The sequence below is a fragment of the Ostrea edulis genome, chromosome 1, assembly GCF_947568905.1.
Source record: "Ostrea edulis chromosome 1, xbOstEdul1.1, whole genome shotgun sequence".
NCBI classification, from domain to species: domain Eukaryota; kingdom Metazoa; phylum Mollusca; class Bivalvia; order Ostreida; family Ostreidae; genus Ostrea; species Ostrea edulis.
The window spans coordinates 75,655,934-75,678,479 of NC_079164.1; the positions used below are offsets into that span (position 1 = coordinate 75,655,934).

The 22,546-nt window shown below is 34.4% G+C and overlaps 1 protein-coding gene across 1 annotated transcript; it reads right to left on the reverse strand.

Annotated features, from left to right (window-relative positions):
* Positions 1-6,619: 6,619 nt before the first annotated feature.
* On the reverse strand, positions 6,620-15,207 carry LOC125681072 (uncharacterized). Its single transcript, XM_048920984.2, has 5 exons — positions 15,083-15,207; positions 11,161-11,356; positions 7,993-8,135; positions 7,714-7,867; positions 6,620-7,464 (listed from the first exon to the last, which is right to left on the reverse strand). The coding sequence occupies exons 1-5, from the start codon at positions 15,087-15,089 to the stop codon at positions 6,729-6,731; spliced, it is 1,236 nt and encodes a 411-aa protein (XP_048776941.1). The 5' UTR covers positions 15,090-15,207; the 3' UTR covers positions 6,620-6,728.
* Positions 15,208-22,546: the final 7,339 nt, after the last annotated feature.

Here is a 22,546-nt window from a genome sequence, read left to right on the forward strand (position 1 = left end):
TTGATTTATGTCTACATTCAAAAGTTGGACCGCACACTCATCAACATCGCAGTCAGATATTATTGACAAGAGCGAATGGCTTATTCTCTCACCCACTCTCTCTTAAATTGAATTAGAAATCATCAGGATAGAAATAAAATTAGCATGTGCGAGTTTTATTTTCAAAATCTGTATTTTTGTACTTGTAAAAATATTAGATAAAATACTAATAATTCCAATGTTATTTATTACAATTGTTTTGATTGGACAAAAATAAATCTAAACGAGAATTTACACATCAATAATTTAAAAAAACAAACCAAAAACACGACGTATACATACGCGCCTGAAAACATATTACGATAAAATACTAATAATTCCAATGTTATTTATTACAATTGTTTCGATTGTACAAAAATAAATCTAAACGAGAATTTACACATCAATAATTCCAAAAAAAACGCGATGTATACATACGCGCATGAAAACATATAACATAATGAGGGGAAACTATTCAAATTATTGCAATTGATAATACAGGGAACGAATTGGAATTATAAGAATCAAACATTCGTTTTGAAGAATTTATCGATGTGTAAACTCTGGACATTTTACTCCCAAACTTAAGATTCGCACTTTTATGTTAAGTTTCAAAAAGAATGTTTAATGCTATAGTAACTCACAAACTATATTTCGCTTAAAGCATGAGGGTTTGATCTATTGGGTGTAAGTATATTGATTATTTGTGGTAACAACATTCAACTTTATTACTTTTCAGTTTTCAGCAACATACAATTTTATTACTTTTCAGTTTTGTTGACAGAAAATTTCTCTACAGTAAATTCCTGCAGTATCGTGCACTTATGGCCTGCTTCCTTTTTGTAAACGCGGGGGACACAACAGCAGTCCTGCCTGTATTTGTAATACTACCACCACTTGCCATTTTGTTTGCGTTCCGAGCCTCGTTTTGAGATTTGACGCAATCCGTGAATAAATAGTACATCGTGCGTCGTCCGTCATGCGTTAATAATTGAACATTTTTGATCAACGCGACGGAAGTCATGATTTAACTCCTTATGAAAAGATGAAACAGTAACTTTGGACCGTCCAAAACCACTTTTCTGTCCCATCACTAAGCCTTCCTCCATATCGTCATCCAACTTTGGAGAAGTACAAAAGGCATCAACGTCATCTTTCTTTACCATAAAGGTTTTATCATCCCTGCTACGAACTGACATGTTCTTTAAATGACCAGAAGTAGCCTCTTTCTCAACTACCTTGATCATGTCAAGAAGAGTGCCCTCAATAGCGGTTGAGCTGACCGCTAGAATAAGGGCAAATTCAGTGCTGAATCGTAGGAAAGTTGGGGGGGGGGGTGTTGAAAATGTGGATTTTATTAGTAAAGCAACAGTTAATCAAATTGCCCATCTTTGGTGGTCAATTGTTCAATGGGCAATATTTTGAATATCTTCACGCGTCTGCAGAAAACTTGCGAGATGCAAGAAAAACTCAGAATGTTTACAACACATCAAAGAGTTTTGATAATCTTGAACTACACGAGAAAGGATGATACGAACTTCATGGAGATGAGTAGAAAGAGGAAACTAGATTCTTTTGAGCACTCGTCTAATCATGACAACAAACAAACAATTCCTTGAATCCAGAGCAGGGGAAGGACAATTTTCGTGGAGGACAGGTCAACAAGAAAGATTCTTTTTCCAGGAAAGCCATTTGGGGGAGCAAAAGGGTTTCAAGCTTCACGGAAGTAAATGTTCAGACAAACAGATTTTTCACAGGTAGGAGCTCGTTTATTATGGTTTTACAGGACGTGGACCTCGATCACAGAGGATCAATGGGTAATAAAAACCCTAAAAGAAGGGACACAACGCATGTTCCTAAACTTTTTCATTTTTTCAGCAAAGTTAATTTTTTTCATGCCTAAAACTACTTTAAATGTGTTTTAAATGAAATATTCAGTGTCAATCAGTGCTCTTCTTCGTCAGCGAGATTATGTATCATTACAACTAGTTCAGGATATGGGTTGTTAGGCAATCTCAAGAAGTCGTCTCTCATTCCATGTCAAAATATAAAATGTCTGGGAACAATTTACATATTTTAGTCTGGAAAAGGCCGTTGCAATGCATACGGAGTCCAGGTTTCAGGGTATGATAGATAAAGTGCAGACTCTATTAGAAGCTGTAGTGATAATTCAATATTAGATAATAATATTCAAACTACTAGGCCTGATGGCTTCATGCATTTATCTTGTTTCACTGTGCACATGCGGCCAGTGCAATTGTACCTTCTGGCTTTGTGGAGGCCAAATATTCATCCGGTTACTCATATAATAATGATTCGTCCAGTTGTAATTCCACATCTAAAATGGTGGACGAGTCGGGAATTGTTTTTCAAAGACTTTCCACTACAGGACCCATCATATCGGCTGACATTGATAACAGATGCGTCAGAACACGGTTGGGAGCTCATCTGGAGGACTGGGAAACTACAGGGGTATGGACCCCCAATACCAAAAGAGACACATACATTGGTTGGCATTAAAGGCTGTGCACTCAGTTCTACAAGAGGCATTGTATTTGATAAAATGAAAAGTAATCCTTGTACGATCGGACAACACAACAGTGATCAGTTACATAAACAAACAGGGAGAGACACACTCTGCAGAACTGTGTTATCTGACATGGGAGTTGTTCCAGTGGTGCATTCAACACAAGGTTTCACTGAGGACAGTGCACATTCCAGGGAAGAAGAATTTTATTGCAGATGCACTTTCCCGAGGAAACAAAGTACGTATGGCGGAATGGTCACTCGACAACACAGTGGGGAATATATTGTTTCAACAAATGGAAACTCCTTGTATAGATCTGTCTGCAACAGCTCAGAACAAGAAGTTGCCAATATACTGTTGTCCATTCACAGACACGAATGCATTTCAAGTGGATGCTCTGTCGATCTGTTGGAAAGGGATGTACAATATGCTTATGTATTCCTACAATTCTCATTCCAAAAGTATTACAAAAGAAACGAGCATCATTTTGCTCATTGCTCCAATGTGACCAAGGCAGTCGTGGTATCCTCAAATGACAGACCTTCTCATTGATATACCAATAAAACAACCACAGTGGCCAGACCTATTATCTCAAAATCACAATCGAGTATTTCATCAAAATCCAGAAACCCTCAATCTTGTAGCATGGAAACTTTCAAATTGCATCACAAGTCAAAGAATTTTCAGAAACTATGGAAAATGCCAGAAAATCTTCAACACAAACAGTTTATGACACAAGACTCAAAATATAACAGCTGGTGTAAAAATTTAGTCCAGAAATAGCTGAATTTTTTATGTTCATTTTCAATGTGAGGAAATGTAAACCACAGACTATTGCTGGATGAAATGTGAAATGTGAAGATAACGAACAGTGATCAATCCTATAAAGAATACAAAATAGAGAGTCGGGCAAACACGGACCCCCGGATCTACCAGAGGTGGGATCAGGTGCGTAGGTACTAGGAGGAGTAAGCATCAACTGTTGACCGGCCACACCCGCTGAGAGCAACAAGTCGGAAATGGCTGTAGTTCATCAGAATAGGAACAATATTGGTTCAAAGGAGTATTTCATAAATATCCTTCCATAGGTTAATTAACACCAAATTGGAATTTACCACTTGTTAAGCATATTAACATTGACAAAAGGACCATTTGAACCACTTGATAAAGAAGATTTAAAATGTTTGACTTTAAAGACTGTATTCCTGGTGGCAATTACTTCACCCTCCAGAGTCAGTGAAATTCATAGTCTGTCTTTGGATGAAGGTCATTTTAGGATAGAAAATAAAGGAATAAAGATGTAACCAAACCTGAAATTTCTAGCAAAAATACAATCATTAAATAGACCTTGGGAACCTCTTATTATTCCTGTATTTGATTTGTGCGTTACAGATTCCGAACACTTGAAACTCGGTCCTTGTCGAGCCTTGAAGATTTATACTAAAAGAACGAAAACTATCTAGACTAGGTTGTTTGTAACATATCAAGGAAATAACTACAAAGAAAGGTGAAGATAACGAACAAGTGATCAATCTCATAACTTCTGTAAGGAATGCAAAATAGAGAGTTGAGCAAACACTGACCTCTGCATATACCAGACGTGGGACCAGGTGCCTAGGAGGAGTAAGCATCCCCTGGCGACCGATCACACCCGCGGTGAGCCCTATCTTGATCAGGTAAACGGAGTAATCCGTAGTCAAAATCCATGTGCCAAGAACGGCCTAACAATCGGTATGAAACAAATCAGACAGCATTTGACCCAATGATAGGTTGTATCGGCAAACTAGTTCATTACCATAGAATTTGCAAAATGCTGGCTTTAAACGATACTGTTGAAACCCCTGTAACATCAATTTGTTTGTCAGTAGCCTGTCTTGATTTAAAAACTGATCATACGCAGAACAAGCTCTTGTGTATTGATTCAGTTGAGATATATAAATAAAATATGCAGATGATAATGGAATATTGCTACATGAATATGGGAAGTTGACGATATAGAAGCTGAAATAAACCCTTTGCCATAAAGTTGACATGTTAATTAGCCGTTGATATTTACTTTCAATAAAATATCAAAGTACGAAGCAGATGAAAAGGACTCTGTGGTGTCTTATTTTGAGTTCACTGGGGGTATATCGAATCACATATGAATGAAAATTATTATTGTTAATAGATAAAGCGTTGTCGATATATCTTAATGTCGAATTGAAGGCCACAGCAAGAAATTTTTTCATCTCGCGTAGAAGTTTTTAAATAAATTCTGCTTTACAGGAATATAACAAGATGTGTTTGTGAAACACAGATGCCCCCCGATAATGGCCAATTCCGAAGATGGCCAAGGTCACAAGGACAACTATCTTGGTACCAGTAGAAAGATCTTGTCATAAGAAATGCTCATGTACAATATGAAAGCTCTAATATTTACCTTTTAGAAGTTATGACCAATGTTAAAAAAAAATAGATGTAGGTCAAATGTCAAGGTCAAAAGGTTTAGTACCAATGGAAAGGTCTTGTCACAAGGAATACTCATGTGAAATATCAAAGCTCTATCACTTACTGTTCAAACGTTATAAGCAAGGTTAAAATTTTCAAAAAGTAGGTCAAACTCCATGATCACAGGGTCAAAAATGTTGGTACCCACGGAAAGGTTGTGTCATAAGGAATACTCATGTAAAATATCAAAGCTCTATCACTTACTGTTCAAAAGTTATTGCAAAGGTTAAAGCTTTCAAAAAGTAAGTCAAACTACAAGGTCAAGGTCACAGGGTCAAAAATGTTGGTACCCACGGAAAGGTTTTGTCACAAGGAATACTCATGTGAAATATCAAAGCTCTATCACGTACTGTTCAAAAGTTATTAGCAAGGTTAAAGTTTCAGACATGATTACAGAATGACAGACAGGACAAAAACAATATGCCTTCGATCTCGGAGGCATAAAAACAGGTGAGCTAACAAAGGAACACAATTCGTCCCCATGGGAATTCCAACCTGATCACAAAAGACTACGAAGATATTCTCAATGCAAGGTGAAGATAACGAACAGTAATATATTTTCTATTTCCACTTCAGAGTACTTGTGCGTGAAATTAGAATGGTGTTTAACAAAATAATTTTTTGGATGCATATGACTGATCACTAGATATGAATGTTTCCGTTTCCCATTTTTGTTGAAGAAGCAACTGTTAATGTTGATCTGAGAAAAGTTTTGCGATTTTAAATCTACTAAAATTTACTAAAAGAAGCCTCATTGGATACTTTTGCAAGATGAATTGTAAGTATGATTCATTTTGTTTATGAGAACGCGGAGTCAGAAGCGCTGAAAATTGCTCATGACACTAGATGATTATAAATTTCTTGGACCTTCAGCAGAAGAAATATTGGGAGCAGCACACTGGACGTCAGAATCGACACTTACATCATTTTATTTAAAGGATTACTAGATCAACAGTCCATATTTACCAAGACAGCCAAATTGGATCCATCAAAGAGAGGAAAGCATATACATACATGTATATTTAGATATGATTTTTTTTATCATAAAATTTTGGCTTTCCTTTTCCACCTCCAGATCGGACTGCAGATTCGTTTGCAAATGTTGAAGGAGCCAGGAGTGGAAATATTGAAATGAACTTGGATTTTCTTGGGTAAAATCCTTGCTCATGAGATTTTTACACTTACCTGCCTCAACCGCCCCCTCCCCTCTCGAGGAAATGAAGAGAATGATACTTTTAATGTTGTTTTGAGAAAAACTGAAGAATGATGGTTAAGGGGAATAACTGGAGGTCAATACCGTACTGTATTCTAAAAATAGCTCGACGCATTGTATGGGGAAGTAGAGAGAAATGGCAAATAGTTAAGGAGGTAGGCAAGTGTAAATATCTCATGAACAAGGATTAACCCCCCACCAAACCAAAATTACACCACTCTACAAACAAATAAATAACAAAAATCAACACTTCATCATAGAGTACCATACTTTTGTCCGCCATACTGAATTCTTCCTTTCACTAGCACAGGCCTCAATTTCCTGAAACTTTGGATCCGTTTGAATTTTGTATCCATTTCTTGCTCGATAAAGAAACTTTGAAACATATTTATTTACAAATATCAGTATACTATTTACAGGACACACTTATTAATTTGTACAGCATAAGAATATAGACATACAAAAAAGATTGTCAAAGATTCAGTGAAACACCAAAGCGATCACAATGAGAGAGAATAAGGACAAACACGATAGGGATTTTGACGATGTTGACGGCATGAACAAATATGGTGATGCTGTTGAAGATGACTCGTCCACATCAGATTTATTGGAAAATGTGGAAGGTGTGTAGTTAAGAGGTTTGTCGAAACTCGTACTAACATTATTTTTGTAAATAGCATCGTCACTGTCGGTGACGTCACTTCCTTCCTGTGATTCTGAGTTGTTACTGTTTTCGTTTGGACGTATTATTGAGGTAGTGAGATTAAATTCAATCATTGTTGTGGTACGTTGCATGTGTTTGTTTTCTTCACTTTCAGTTTTATTTGTACTCTCTGATTCTGACCTCGCACTTTCACCAAGATATGACGTTGACTGGTTGTCTACAATTGAATCAGACATTGGCTTTGTCGGTGGCGCAGAGGTAAACTTCCATGTCTCTTGTGATGATGCTTCCGTTGAGTGTATTTCTGATGTTGTACGTGTTGGAAAATAGTTAATGCCTACTTCTTTGAGAATCGACTGGACGATGGATATCCAGTTCCTGTCTGTCTGTCTTGGGATAATGAACGAGTCGTCTGCAAAGTCAACTGATGTCTGAAGAACAGACAGACATTTCCCGCCCAGTATAACATGGTAGGCACCGATGTAATTCCGAAGGTAACCTCGGCAGGAACGTATCTTCTCTTTATAACATGTAGCTGTTGCAGCTGATATTCTGAAACAGAGAGGTACATACAGAAGAGAATATTTAAATTGTGATGAACATCAATATACATTTAATTTCGTTTTTCGAATTTAAGTAAAATGAACGTTCAAATTGATGTGATCGAAAACCCGTACAATGCAATCAGACGAGCTTGGGGAAACTGTAGCTTGAGAAATAAACACCCAATAAACGTTTAAAGAAGTTTAGGACAATTTTTGTTTTTGCATTAGGGAAAAGGATTTAGGCATTTGTACTTACATGCAAGCCAGTTTCTGGGCATCGTGTCCGTTTGTTTTGTTCTGTATGTACATTTCTGTCAGAGTTTGTCGAAGAGGCTTTGTCAGCGACTTAACACATCTCCTGGCTCTCCGTAAGCTAGAGGGCTTGATGCACTTCAGCTTCCTTTTTAATTCTATCATAATAAAAAGATAGATGGTGGAAAAATCAAGGTTGGTCTAATGTCACACATCAAGTGGAGGGGCAACCAAGAACGATACATACATATTTTTGTGTGTGAAATAGAAAGAGGTTAATTACTTTTCAATTTCTTGCACATGGCGATTGATGTTCTTGAAGCCAATCTGGAGTCAAACGTCATAGAAAGGAACCAGTCCGAAGGGCTCCGAAGAGCTTTGTCTTCTATAGAGGTTTGGACACACGGTAGCACTCTTTCATGCACTCTGGAATGAAATGCAGTCCTATTGTATTGTTCTAATAAACATACGTATGATATATATATTCTACAAGCATTTGATAATGTATATACATGTATAGTTTCTTATTTGTGAAATAGACGACAGAAAATACAACACAAATTGTATCTCAATGTTCATATCTTTCGCTGTTTTATGGTTTTCATTTCTCAATGAAGGCACTGTGATATGTAGAACACTCTTTAATTAAGGTAGTTCCACCCTCATGTGATGACACAGGTTTTTGCAAAATCCCATGAATAGAAGTTTAGAACCTCTACCCCAGGGATCATAAAATTTACAGTTTTTGTATAGGGTTCACTACGCATTTAGTTTTTTCTTAAACATGTATTGTTTGTTCATTTATTGTAGGGAAGCTTTTTGAAAATTGGTCAATTTTTGCCTCTCCCCTAAGGCCCCAGGGGTGCAAGAGTCCTGAAGTTTACAATTTATGTCCACCTTGTCCAAAAAATGCTTCATACCAGTTTTGAAAGGAATTGGAATGGTACTTATCAAGAAATTAAAATTGTTCTATTGTTCACACATTCAATAACTGACCATTTTGGCCTCACCCTGATACCAATACCCTACCCCTGGGATCATCAAATTTACAATTTTGGTAAAGGACTACCTGTTTTTTTCTAAATATCCAATTAGTTTCAAATCAATAGCATTTAATAAGATCTTATTTAAGTGTTTTCCACATAAACACTATATACTAAGTTTGGTCCCACCCTAGGGGTCAGAGCTTCTATCCCAGGGATCATGAAATTTACACTTGTGGTAGAGGCCTTCCTGCTCTACATGACTATGCGTTTAGTTTTTCTTACACGTGCAGTTGTAGAGAAGAAGATTTTTGAAAATTGGTCAATTGTTGCCCCCACCTCTAAGGCCCCATGGGTGTCCCCCTTGTCCCTAAGATGCCTCATACTAAATTTGAAAAGAATTGGAATGGTAGTTATCAAGAAGAAGTAAAAAAATTTTAACGCACAACGCACGACGACGGATGGCAATCAATTGCAATAGGTCACCTGAATTTCATTGATATCGAAGACAGATAAAAAGTAGCAGGTGAAATATTAAAGGTATAATTAGACATTTTAAATGTGTCAAAAAAAGATAATATTTTGGTTGTGTAGGTAAATTAATTCACTGGCCTTGCATTTTAAGTTGAATTAAAACATTTTCTGTTTACTTATGGAATAAATCTTTAAATATGTTATTAATAAAAGCATGACAACCAGTTTTTTTTAAAAAATATGTCATTACCAAGGACATGCCGAAATATCACGAGTTCGTACGACATACTAATTATATCCTTATCGATCTTAATTTCATATTACTATTCATTTATTACCTCGTAATGTAAAATGAAATCCGACTGTCCTTTACAGATTTAGTTTTTACAGAATATAGAATTAGAACATAACCACTAATTTTTCATTTTAAAGGACAGCACTTTTCAAATTACAAATTTCAAATTACGCGTTCCTGAATTTTGCATTTCATGAGATATATACATCTGTAACACCCCCCCCCCCCTCCCACAAAGAGGTTCATGGTCCACATTGAGAAGATTTAAAAAAAAAAAAAAAAAAAAAAAGAATGTTTCTATATATTCCTAATTAAAATTTCAAACCCCTATAGTGGCTTTCATTAATGGATTCTTTGCAAATTTATTTCATACGTAATTTATCTAAATGAAACAGAAAATGTTTTGAATTTAACTGAAAACGCAAGAACAATGAATTCTTTCTCTTCACGACCAAATGCTCGGTAGTCTTTTAGGATGATTCCGTCACATTTCTGACAGATTAGCAGATATACTCCATATGTGCTTCTCCAGTTAAGACATTTGGGTCATCAAGCCACTTATACTCTTTCTTGCTTGTAGTTGTAACATTTAGTGCTATGATGGGGTTTGGTCGTTTGGGGACTATGTTTTCACTACTCTAAATCAACCGCACTGTATTCCCTTATTTGAGAGAACAGACTTTCGTTTCCAGTACAACAAAGCCAGACGTTTTCGAAATAAGCCGTGACTGACCACAGTAACGGAATGGGATAAATTTCTATTACACGTGGAACTTGCTATCCCTCTTAGGGCCATTTTAGATCCCCTAATCCTAATCTTTTTTTAAAGACAAAACTTTCTCTTTCTTGTTTGATACGATACCCATGTTGTTAAACCTCAGTGAATGTGATTTCCACACACACCCCCTACTGCATGCAACACAATGAGTTTTGAAAGAACTTGAACAAATTCCCAGCAGTCGGTAGATGTACTGTCATTGGAGTCCTCGTCCATCACAAATAGTGTTAATGAAATGTAAATATTTATACGACGTTTGAGAAGCGGATGTCCGGATCACATAAACCGAGGAGAGTTATAAGCACATTACACAGTGATAAGACAGCAAACCGAAATGTTACACCAGCATCCATATTTCGCTAGTTCATTTTGGACTTGAAAAGGATAATTAATGCAGGCACTCTGTCCGCAACCGTATTCACCAAATACATCCACACAATGTTGCACAAATCAGCCAATGAAATGGCACTGATGTGATATTGTGAATTTTTAATTTACCAGGTTGCATTGCATACAAAATTTACAACATGACAACTGTCAAGTGACAACTTAGGCTATTGTAAAGTTTGTATTTACTGCTAGTTGACATATTGTAAAGTTTGTATTTACTGCTAGTTGACATATTGTAAAGTTTGTATTTATTGCTAGTTGACATATTGTAAAGTTTGTATTTACTGCTAGTTGACATATTGTAAAGTTTGTATTTACTGCTAGTTGACATATTGTAAACTTTGTATTTACTGCTAGTTGACATATTGTAAAGTTTGTATTTACTGCTAATTGTCATAATGTAAATTTCGTATAGACTGTCACTCGATTTGAAGCCTCTCTGAACCCAGTGTTGTAAAAAATGTCATCTGCCAGCCTAATTTTGTACAGAATATTATTTAAACCGTTGCAGCGTAAACGCAAGATACTTACAAGCACCATCTCTTCATTGAATTAGAGAATTTGTTTCTGTAGTTTCTATAGCTACTCTTTGATCTTTTGTAATATCCGGCTTCTCTCATACAGCTCCGCAGACTGGTATTTGGGGAGGAAGGGGAGGTACCGGTATTCAGAAATGACGTCACACTGACAAGAGAGCCGCTCAGAACAAGGGAAAATAGATATAAACCTGGAATATATATAAACATTTTTGCTGTATCAACATTTATTCTTGTGTGTCGAGAAAAAAGAAAAAAGTATTTTGGTGGAATTGATTTCGTGGAATTCAGTATCTCTTGGGTGTGTGGGTGGGGGTTATTTAATTTGTGAGCGTGTCCATAAATACAAAATATTGAAGTGCTTTCTGCTGTTTGTGAACTAGCAAGACATGCCATTTAAATGTACATAACCAATTTATTTATATAAAAAGAGAGGGTTAGGAATTGATATAAAAATGTAATCTACTATTACTGATTATTGCGTACAATATGTATGTTAATTACAAGCAGTTTTAATGTATTGTAATAATCATGGTGCCTTGCATCGTCACGTAGTATCTTTTGCGATTATAATTATAATCATTTTCTTCCCATCAAATAGAATGACCGAATTTTCCTGCTTTGCATTAGGATAGGCCTACTGTAATTATTATCATCATTAGATACATGAATTACTTAATCCAACCCTCCATATCAATCAAGCCAAAACTGTGTTATGATGAAATCCTACACTGTAAATTGTATTCCAAACACAATATGTATGTACTTATGTGTATGTATGTTATTTGCAATGCCAGATAGAGCTAAATTTAGAATAAAGAAGCTATCTATCTATCAAAAGCAAAAAAATAAAATAAAACTCAGTTGATTATGCGCATACGTAGCAAAGAAAATGAACGGAAACTGAATAATAATGGAAGAACGGGAAATGGTAACATTGTATGTCTCGGACATTCATGGTAGGGGCATGAATATAAGGTTCCCGACACTCCTGACCCTCCCCCCCCCCCCCCCCCCCCCGACACACACACTCACATATATATATATATATACACACATGTGCACGGTCTTTAGAATTACTTCAGTTTTTTGTTGCAGATCATTTGGAATTAGAATTGGAGATTTGACTATGCTATTACATGTATATTGCAGTGTGATCTTGGCTATTATGAACCTTTATTTCAACTACCATGATGTGTCAGTTTTGCAAATTGGATAAAAGTAATAATTTGACACATATTACTTAAGATATGAGTCTCATGACCTGCATAAATCAAGGTCAAATATGCAGTAATCTGAGCGGTAGTACACATTATGACGACACGTAAAAGACAAACAGCTCATTATGGTGCAATTATCATCAGAATTAGCGACATTCGATGAAAGTAGAGTGAAATTGATATTTCATGCGCTTTATCCATTTTTTGCAGTACTTTCATCTATTTTAAGAACTCTGTGGCAGCCTGCTTATGGTTTATTGCATCATTACATTTTATTAAAGAAGTGATAATTACTGGTTTCACGCTTAATTAAAGTCATAATTAAAGACTCTCTGCAATAGAAATACATTAATCTGCGTTCCACAGCAAAAGATTCCATAAGAATGCATTTTGGACTATTTTTAGGTGTATAAAGCTTTTTATAAACTACCCCTTAAATAAGTTAGATCACTCTATTGTCGTTTACCAAATTTTCAATGTATAGATCAAATTAAGTTCTATTATAATACACTTATTTTGATTTCAATAAAATAAAACTTTATGTAGACACAACAGACACTCTGGCGACTGATAATGTATAATTATGTTTTCGTGGATATTTTGAGATATCGTACATACCAAACTGTCAAGTGTTCATATATTACTGTGAATTTCTGATGTATAGTATTGGAACTGTTGTCAATTGTGAACTGTCGTCAATTCCTCAATATCTTAATTGTGCTCAAAACCAATGTAATCCATAATACTAACGATAAACTAAAAGAAAATTTAGAAATACTTTAGAACAATGTATATATTACATATCGTAAACTGTCATATGTTTATATATCTTTTGTAAATTTCTGATAATATTCAGATTGGAATCCTTGTCATTTGTCAATGACGTAATTGTAATTATAAACAATATGATCCTTAATACTAACAATTAACTGAATCGAAAAGAATTAACGAACATCAAAAATACCTTTTTAATGCAATTTGTGTGTATTCTTTGATTTAAACAATAGCCAATAAATTGATGGTATGTGTGTGCATTCTTTAATTTGAATAGCAAACGACTTGACGTTTTCGACCATCAATATTTTTCCCACGAAAAATCTTTGAACCCATATTATGACCTCAACTAAGTCAAACGAGGTCAAGACTTAATCTAACTTGAATCCACACATCTTTGAATCCACATTGCGACCCAAACTTACCCCAATGGCCATTATTTGAAGAAGGAAAACACCCTTGAAACTGCACTGCCCCAAGATTTGATTTGAAAAATATTTTATTCACAGATAAGTAAATGGGATTGGGCAGCAGGCACAGCATATTTCAGCCCTCTTCCTGCATCAAGGTCACAATGAATCAAATATACCCAAAGGATGCTTGATTAACACGTGAGAACAAGATTTTAAAAGTTTATTCTTATGTAAAACTCTAAGGCTCCATCCTATAACCCCTCCCCAAGGATTTGGATAAATTTGAATGTGAACTACCTAAGGATTCTTGCATACTGTTATAACTAATCTTGGCCCTGCTACTTTTGAGGAGATTTTAAAAGCATTTTTACTATAAATTTCCATGCTTTGAAAACTTCCATTGTAACCCCTATTGTGGCCCCATCCTTCCCTTGGGGAATTATTTTCAACAAATCGAAGTCCCGAGGATTCCTGCCTATTTTAAACATGACTAATCATGGCTTAGCTGTTCACATGAGTACTTCGACGTTTTATCATATCTTCCCTTGTAAAACTTTGTCACCTTATTATGACCTCATCCAATCCCAACCCCCTGAGAACCACAAATTGAACAAACTTGAGTCTGCACTACCTGAGGATGCTTGCTTATCAGTACGGCTATACATGTTCTTGTTGCTCTTGAGAAATGGGTTTTGAAGTTCTCCCTATGTATTCCAATAAAAAAGTTTGACCATACTGTCCCCCCCCCCCCCTCGCGGCACTGATTTGTGAAAACTTGAATCTTCTTTACCAGAAGATGCAGGATGCTTGCATATTAATATCACTAATCAAGACCCTGCTGCTCCTTAAAAAAAGATTTCTTTACCTATATATCCCCATTTAAAACTTCGATCCCTTATTGCGACCCCACTCTATCCCTGGGGCCATGATTTGAACAATGTTGACACTACATCCTTTGAGGAAGCTTCAACATAAATTTGATCTTTTCTGGGAAAATGGTTCTTAAAAGGAAGATATTAAAAAAGGGCCTCTTCATATTTTTACTATTTTTTTTTTTTAAAGAAATCGCCCTTTAAATTAATTGAAAGATTTTGAATCCCCTTCACCCAATGATATTTAATGACAAATTTGATTGAGATTGGCGCAGTGGTTCTGGAGAAGAAGTAAAAAAAAATGTTTAAATTTACAGACATATACGGACGAACAACTGGTGATCAGAAAAGCTCACTTGCGCTTATAGTAATATAGTCCAAACGTGATAAACACTTATTCATTCGTGCAATGATGAGAGTTGCACGCATTAGGTGCTTGTTGAATGAAAAAAGTAATTGTATTATGAAATCTGCTCTTCTAGATAAAATAGGCTGATTTTATCATCATTATTCTAGCCAAAAAAAAAAAAAAAGCGCAGTTAGTGTCTTCGCCATAAACTTAATGAAATCTTGTTATAGAATAAAATCTGCAGCTCGCGAAATATGAATACTTTCAACTACACCGAACGTGTACTCACCTTTCATTTCAGTTTGTCGCTGGGAACGTGTGAAGTTGGATGGAGCATGAAGACATTTGTCTTAGATAAGCATCATTACCTTGTGTGCTAAAACTGTCAACCTCGTGTCTCAAATTTATGCCATTAGTCAACCAGTTAGAAATAAATATGCAAACGAGTGAAGTATGTAAAAATTAAATGAACGACAGTAAAAGTCACATGTAGTTTTATTCTTGTCCAATCCGTGGAAAACTGGAAACTGTTTCTACCATTTTACAGCGATTTTGAATGAAAAGAATTCGTGATGATTTCGTATCCATGATTTTATGAGCAACGTAGGACAAATTGTTAAACCAAACACAATTCATTAAATTGATGTCAATTATGCATAATTATAAACACACTGGTACATGTTTAATCAAGGATTAGACAAAATCGGCTATTCGTCATTTTGAAATATACACAAGATGTATAGTGAAGGTCCAATGGACCGGGTGTTTTGAATTTGCATCTAATTATACGAAATTTTGAATGTACGATAACAGATGTCACTATGATAAAGCAATTACCTTTTTACTTACTTAGTTTCAAATGAGAATCGAAACTGCAATATTTGAAATATTTTCAGATACTTAAAGAAAAACAATTGACAATTTCAAAAATTCTCGATGAAACCGATGCCTGTATGTGCATCAAAGTTTTAAGAAAGTTTTTCGTAAATTTTAAACTGTGTTGTAGATCTAAGGTGAAAGTCACAAAAACCGTAAATGACAAATAAACATGAAATACAACGTGTTAGAGATTGTGGTTTGGCTATCATTGCAGTTCATTACCAGGGGCCTTTTTCCTTAGCAAGAAATTGAAGAAAAAATTATCCAGTGACAAAATTTCATAGTCAATGGCGGTAATTCATTCGCAGATTTAGACCCCCTCCCCACTCTTCCAACTTTCAAGAACTTTCGCAGTAGGAATCTCGCAAAATCGTTTGGCTTCAGGGACCACAGTATAAAAAAATTACAAATTGGATTTCATTGATTTTTTCATACTTTAAACCTTTATTTTTTTAAAAATACAATTTGATTGTAAAGACGTTTGTATATAACATTGGTTACACTTGTATTCACGTACACATATCACGTCTTCATTCGCATATAGACATCTACTCGGTTTCGATACGCACAAAACTTTGTAACGATTGTCCCTGCTCACACCGGCTTACATGTTTATGAGCTGTCACACGATCATGTAAACAATGAAGGATAACTCTCGTGTTAAATAGTCTATAGTTTGTCTATGTCTGTACACGTGCATTCTGATGCTGTTAATTATGAATAAGAACTGTAACTTGGATATATATGCTTATAAATAACCATTACTTGTTGATGTGTTGCACCAATAAAGAATTTTTTATTTGAATTTGAATTATATGCAAGACGTGCATCTCGTCCATAATTGAGCGCAAACTTTACATCAACTTACAGGTTAATGAACTCATTCTATTGAGATGAAACTCGTATGTGCGCAAAGTTTCTTTAAATACATCGCTGCAGACCACGGGTTATTGTTTCATTGCATTTGTGAAATAGAATGAAACAATAACCCGTTGTTTGCGACGATGCTTCAGGTATAATCAATATAGTTTGAAAATAAAGTTATGTACCGTAAACTACTAATGAATAATTCTGAGCTGATGGTGGAGGACATGAAATGGTGCGAGGGGTTACAAATAACGATTTTCTTGAGGATCTTCATTTTCCGTGTCTGATATTCAAATCACACAGCTACGGGTAGTAAACCCTAAGTCTTTGAGGTCGATAAGGAGGATTTCAGGACCTCCAAAACATCTATTAAACGATCACCAACTCCGAGGATCCCCCCCCCCCCCCGCTTAACATCCGATGCATAACATGACTTTCCTTAGTAGATATGACTTTTTATAGTATCTTGAGTAGTTTCAACATATCCTCTACTACAGGGATGCCCTATTTCGGCAATTCTATATCTTTTTGTCGCAGATATTCTAGCCTTAAAGATAAAGAAAAATGATAAAATTTTAGGAATTAAACTCTCTGAATTTAGTAAAGAGTATAAACATGTTCATCGTGCAGATGATCTGACACTATTTCTTAAAAGTGTAGAATCTTTAAAAGAGGCTTTAAAAACAATCAATGAATTTTCCAAACATGCAGGATCAAAGCTAAACGTGGATAAAACCGAATGTATATTGACAGGTCCACGTAGGTTGCATCGTAACATAGAGAAACTTGAGGGAATAAAAGTAAATACATCATCTGTAAAATACCTTGGAATATATATTGGTGTAGATAAAGAAGAACGTTACAAAAGAAACTGGATTGATACAAGTGAAAAAATGCAAAAACTGTTTGAGTCATGGAAAAAGAGAAAACTTGCAATTTTTGGTAAAACTGAAATAATTAATACTTTAGGCATAAGCAAATTCATTTCTGTTGCATCTATCCTACCTCTCCCTAGTGAAACTTTCATTAAAAAGCTATGTATAATTATTTTTAATTTTCTATGGGGGTCAAAAGATAGAATAAAAAGAAAAATATTGATTGGTAAAATAGAAGATGGCGGTATTGGAGTAATAGATATACTTACTAAATTCCACGCATTGAAAGCTGCCTGGATACCGCGATTTATAAAAAATGACGGTCATAACTTCATAGTTCACACCTTGATAAGCTATTAAGAGCTTATAATGTAAATCTAGAATATATATTGAAAATGAATTGTACTGATTTAAAGAACTTTGATATATTTACCAAACTTCCACAATTTTATAAAGAGGTGTTTACTTACTTTAATCGATGTAAAATAATTCCTAATGTGCAAAATATGAACAATAATGAAAAATTACAAGAACCAATTTGGAACAATAAGCATTTTTTGTTTAATGGTAAGACTATATATTTTAAAAATTGGATAAAAAATATTAAATATGTGAAAGATTTGTTTAATGATAACGGTTTTAAGACCATTGATGAAATAAGCAAAGAAATTTGCAAAAAAGCAAATGTACTTTGTGAATATAAAATAGTCAAATCAGCTTTTAAATATATAAGAAAGAAAATTCATGGACGCGAATCAAAATTTATAAACATAAAAGATATTTCAATTTTACTAATAAATATTGTACGATTGAAAAACAAAAATGTAATTTTTTCTATGAAATACTTTTGAGTAAATTGTTTATATCACCAAAGCACCATAATTTATATCACAAAAAATATAATGTCAGTAAAGAAATGTGGAAACACATTTATCAACAAAACATCAAGTTAGCTTTAGATAAAAATATTGCTGAATTTAATTATAAACTGATGCATAATTTGCTTTCCTGTAAAAAATATATTTTTAAATGGGAAAAAAAAATATTCTGACAAGTGTTCTCTGTGTCTAGAAACAGAAGATATGAGACATCTTATATATGAGTGTAAAAATGTTTCATTGGTTTGGAATATGGTGTCTTTGGCGTGTAAAGTCAATATTCAATGGAAAAGTATTGTTATTGGTTTTTATTTTGAATGTAATCAAAATACACGCCTGCTTAATAACTTTATTCCTTCATTGCTTTGAAGATATACAAATATAAAATTTATTGTAGACTAAGCAATCTTGGCGAAACTGAATATAGCATATCAAATCATGTCAAAAAGAGTACAGTTTTGTGGTGTAAAGTTATAAAGTATAGTAATTATGCATTGAAAACGAATGCTATTGAAAATTTCATAAAACTATTGTAATTTGCATTTATATCTTTTCTGCAATGTAATGCATTGTATCTGTGCTATTATACTACTGATGGTACTAAATTGTATTGATATGAGTAAAAAAACTATGAAAACTTAAAAAAAAAAAAAAAAACACCAAAAAAACATATCCTCTACTGTAACTGACTGACCCAAGATCAGACCCCCCAAGCTTCATTTTCTCCAATCGTGAGTATGTGTGTGCATGCGAGCGCATGTGTGTGTATGGGTGTTGCGTTCTTCTACTCATAATGACTGACCGACTCAGATTCTTTTCCCCATAATTTGATTTTCTTAAATTGTGTTGGGGAGGATGAATTTGTGTGCTGTCTTCTACTATGACTGACTGACTGACTGACTTAGAATTTCTTTTTCATCATAACCTTCAAGCTTACATTGTTCTCATTTACTACTACTATTAAAATAGTGGGGGTGGGGGCTTTTTTTTAACAATACATGTGAAATGAAAATGATCGTTGTCAAAAAAGGGAGGGGCAGCCCCCCCCCCTCCCCCCTCTGGATTCTACATGCCTGTTCAAACATAACTAATATCCATACAATGCTTATCAGAAATGTGGAACGTAAGCAACATTTTCTTTTCACATCCCTTGACCATGTCCATAAAACCTTGAATTGATAAACATAAAATCAATCTCAATGAAGAATTGACCCCCCCCCCCCCGTCTCTCCATTACAAAGATGATCTGATATCAACATATTCAGTTTTTGACCTTGTGTTCTATCATTCCTAGCAATCTTTCTATTTTTGTCACGTATATACCAAAGAATATACTAGTACGGTAGCACCAGTATAGTAATGCATTGACGTACGTAATCAGCTGGTACTCAACCATCAGTCAGATTGTCCAAATGATAATGACAAATGACAGACCTTTTAATGTCAGAGTACATATATCTAATAATATTTTTCTCCATTTCGTCATAAAGGATATATTCAATTTAAACGATATTTCATTATGTATAATACATAATACAACAGGCGTTGCCTATATAAGCCCTCTCCATACAAATACATGGTCAAGGTCATACAGATATAGTTATCATATAATGATATATATAATGAAGCAATATAATATTAAATACATTGATATGTTTAACAGTTTCTGGGAAAATGAGTGTAAAGGATATATGCCGTATAGATAGGTTTTTTCCGATGCTGAAAATCACACCATAATTTTGTCCATTTTATCATAACTATTAGAATAATATCTGATAATTTCGACTTAACGAATTTAGCTATCTAGTGCCAGGGGGAAACGGTGACATCATGAAGGATTGAAATTTTTTGGTAGATGTGCACGAGCGCGCTGGAAAAGTATTATCAGAAACATCAAGGAGGAAGAGAGCTTCGTTTACGATATGTAGTATTAAAATTATTTCTAAACATGAAATATAACTCCCCTTCACACGTCCAATGCGCAAATTGTTTCGCCAAAAGCACACAGGCCACTCATGCTAATTATTCACTTCGAAGTTCAGCTTATTCATAAATATTTCGAAATGGGTATATTTTTTAATCACCCGATTAAGAGAATAAGTAGGATATTATCTTGATTACTTTTTATTCCGATGGAGTTGAATTGTAAAGCATAGCTTATATAGTTATATAGCCCACACATATACGCACCCCCCCACCCCACCCCCACCCCACCCCCACACACACACATTCCTCTAACACGCTGTAATATCCAATTAAGAGTTATAAATGTAATTATTGCCTTAAATCAGTAATACATTTAATTTAGTTTATACCTCGCGGACTACCACCTGCTATATGAATTACGATGTAATTGTGACGCTTTGGGGTTTGTGAACAGCTGGTACAAAAAAGTCGACCTGTTCTATATAATACATTGTAATTGTAATTAAAAGATTTTTATAGCGCTCTATCAACAATAATTCTCTAAAGCGCTTTGCAAATGTGATAGAAAAGATAATATAAAATCGATGTGAACATGCATGTGAATAAAATATTCATAGTGTCAGAATTAAAATACATAATTATTATTATTAGTACAGTATACAGAGCCTAATGTAATGATATGATTACCCTAATAACATATAAAACAATTTAAAACAACCCTTAGGAATAATTAAATACATAGAAAGGACATAAGTATAATAACAAACTACAGTACAAATAGCAACGGAAGGTTTATTCTTCTTCTTTTTTTCTTTTTTACAACAACAAAAATAAATAAATAAATAAATTCAAAAAATGGCGCATGTATACTGGTATTGGCATTCTAATGGACCTCTCACTAATGCTTATATCTTTTCCGAGAGCACGATAGCTCTGTGTACTCTTACGCACAAGGCACATGATACCGACGTGTATTTAATTGTAGCACATTTTACATAAAGGGCCTTGATTTCAGATAAAGACTACCGTCCTCTTCTTCCAGTTCATTTATTTTTCACTCACACCATCAATCAGTGGTACATGAGGTACAATAAATAAAAGATAATGATTACTGTGTATCTTTGTATCGTTCTCATGATACAAAGAAATGCAAACAGCATACCATAAAATAAATGTACATACACATGTAAACAATAAAATGTATAATAATCATGACCACATACGTTAATTTCTTTTCATTTCATATGCTGATATCAATATTACAAGGAGTGAATACATTTGCCAGTAAATTATTGCATGTATATCATTAAGTTTTTAGAAAAATAAAACGACTTTTTAAGCCATTTTCACTCATATTTTTTTTTTAAATCTAAAAACATCAATGTACCTGCATTTTGCAGACTATATTTAAAAAAGGCGCGCAAATCAAACATTCTATTATTTTTTTCTTCATAATATTTCTAGGTTTGATTGATGAAACTTTGTGACAAAAACAAAATTAAAAACCGCAAATCAAACATGTTTATTTACAAGATAAATGAATGGTTTTTGGTTGCTTTGCGGACATAATTTGAGGTCAACATACGGAATATTGAATTAACTGGTCACAATTACTGTGAAAATATTTCAAATCCGATTTTATTTAATCTGATGAAGTTAATTATGCATTAATTAAATGAATTCTTTATAAATTAAACGTAGAAGTTTATCTTCAAACAATATTTCTGATACGGAATCTTAGAAAGAAATAATTCGTAAGTAGAAAAACATTTTCTTCATTCAAGATAACAGCAATCTTTTCGCTTAGATGGGTCTGATGACACGTGTTAGATATCGCATTATGATGGTGGACATGGTTTGGTTTCTATATATTTTATTCTAATATTAATTACAAAACTTATGGGGACCCATCTTCGCTAGCCAAGTGTCCGAGTAAGCGAATCGGACACTTGGCTAGCGAAGATGATGAGGACCTGGACACAACACTTAGATCCCCCGCTCCCTATAAACTATGAAAGGACACAACGAAAAAAATAAATTGCCAAAATATGCATGAATTTAGGTTAGAATACATTTAGGTTATCGTTGATAAAGAGAAAGAAATATCAAACAGATTTGGCATCTACTAACTTATACTATGCTGCAGTGAATGAAGCACGCATTAAACTATAAACCATAGCTACATTTGAATGAAATATGTATGTTATACAGAAAGTAGTTAATACTGAATTTTCCACTGTCTTCGGTGAAGTGAAGGTTCACCCTTTAGCAATAGGTTTTGAATTTTAGAAATCACGTTAAATAGTTCCATCTTTGCTAAATCGAATA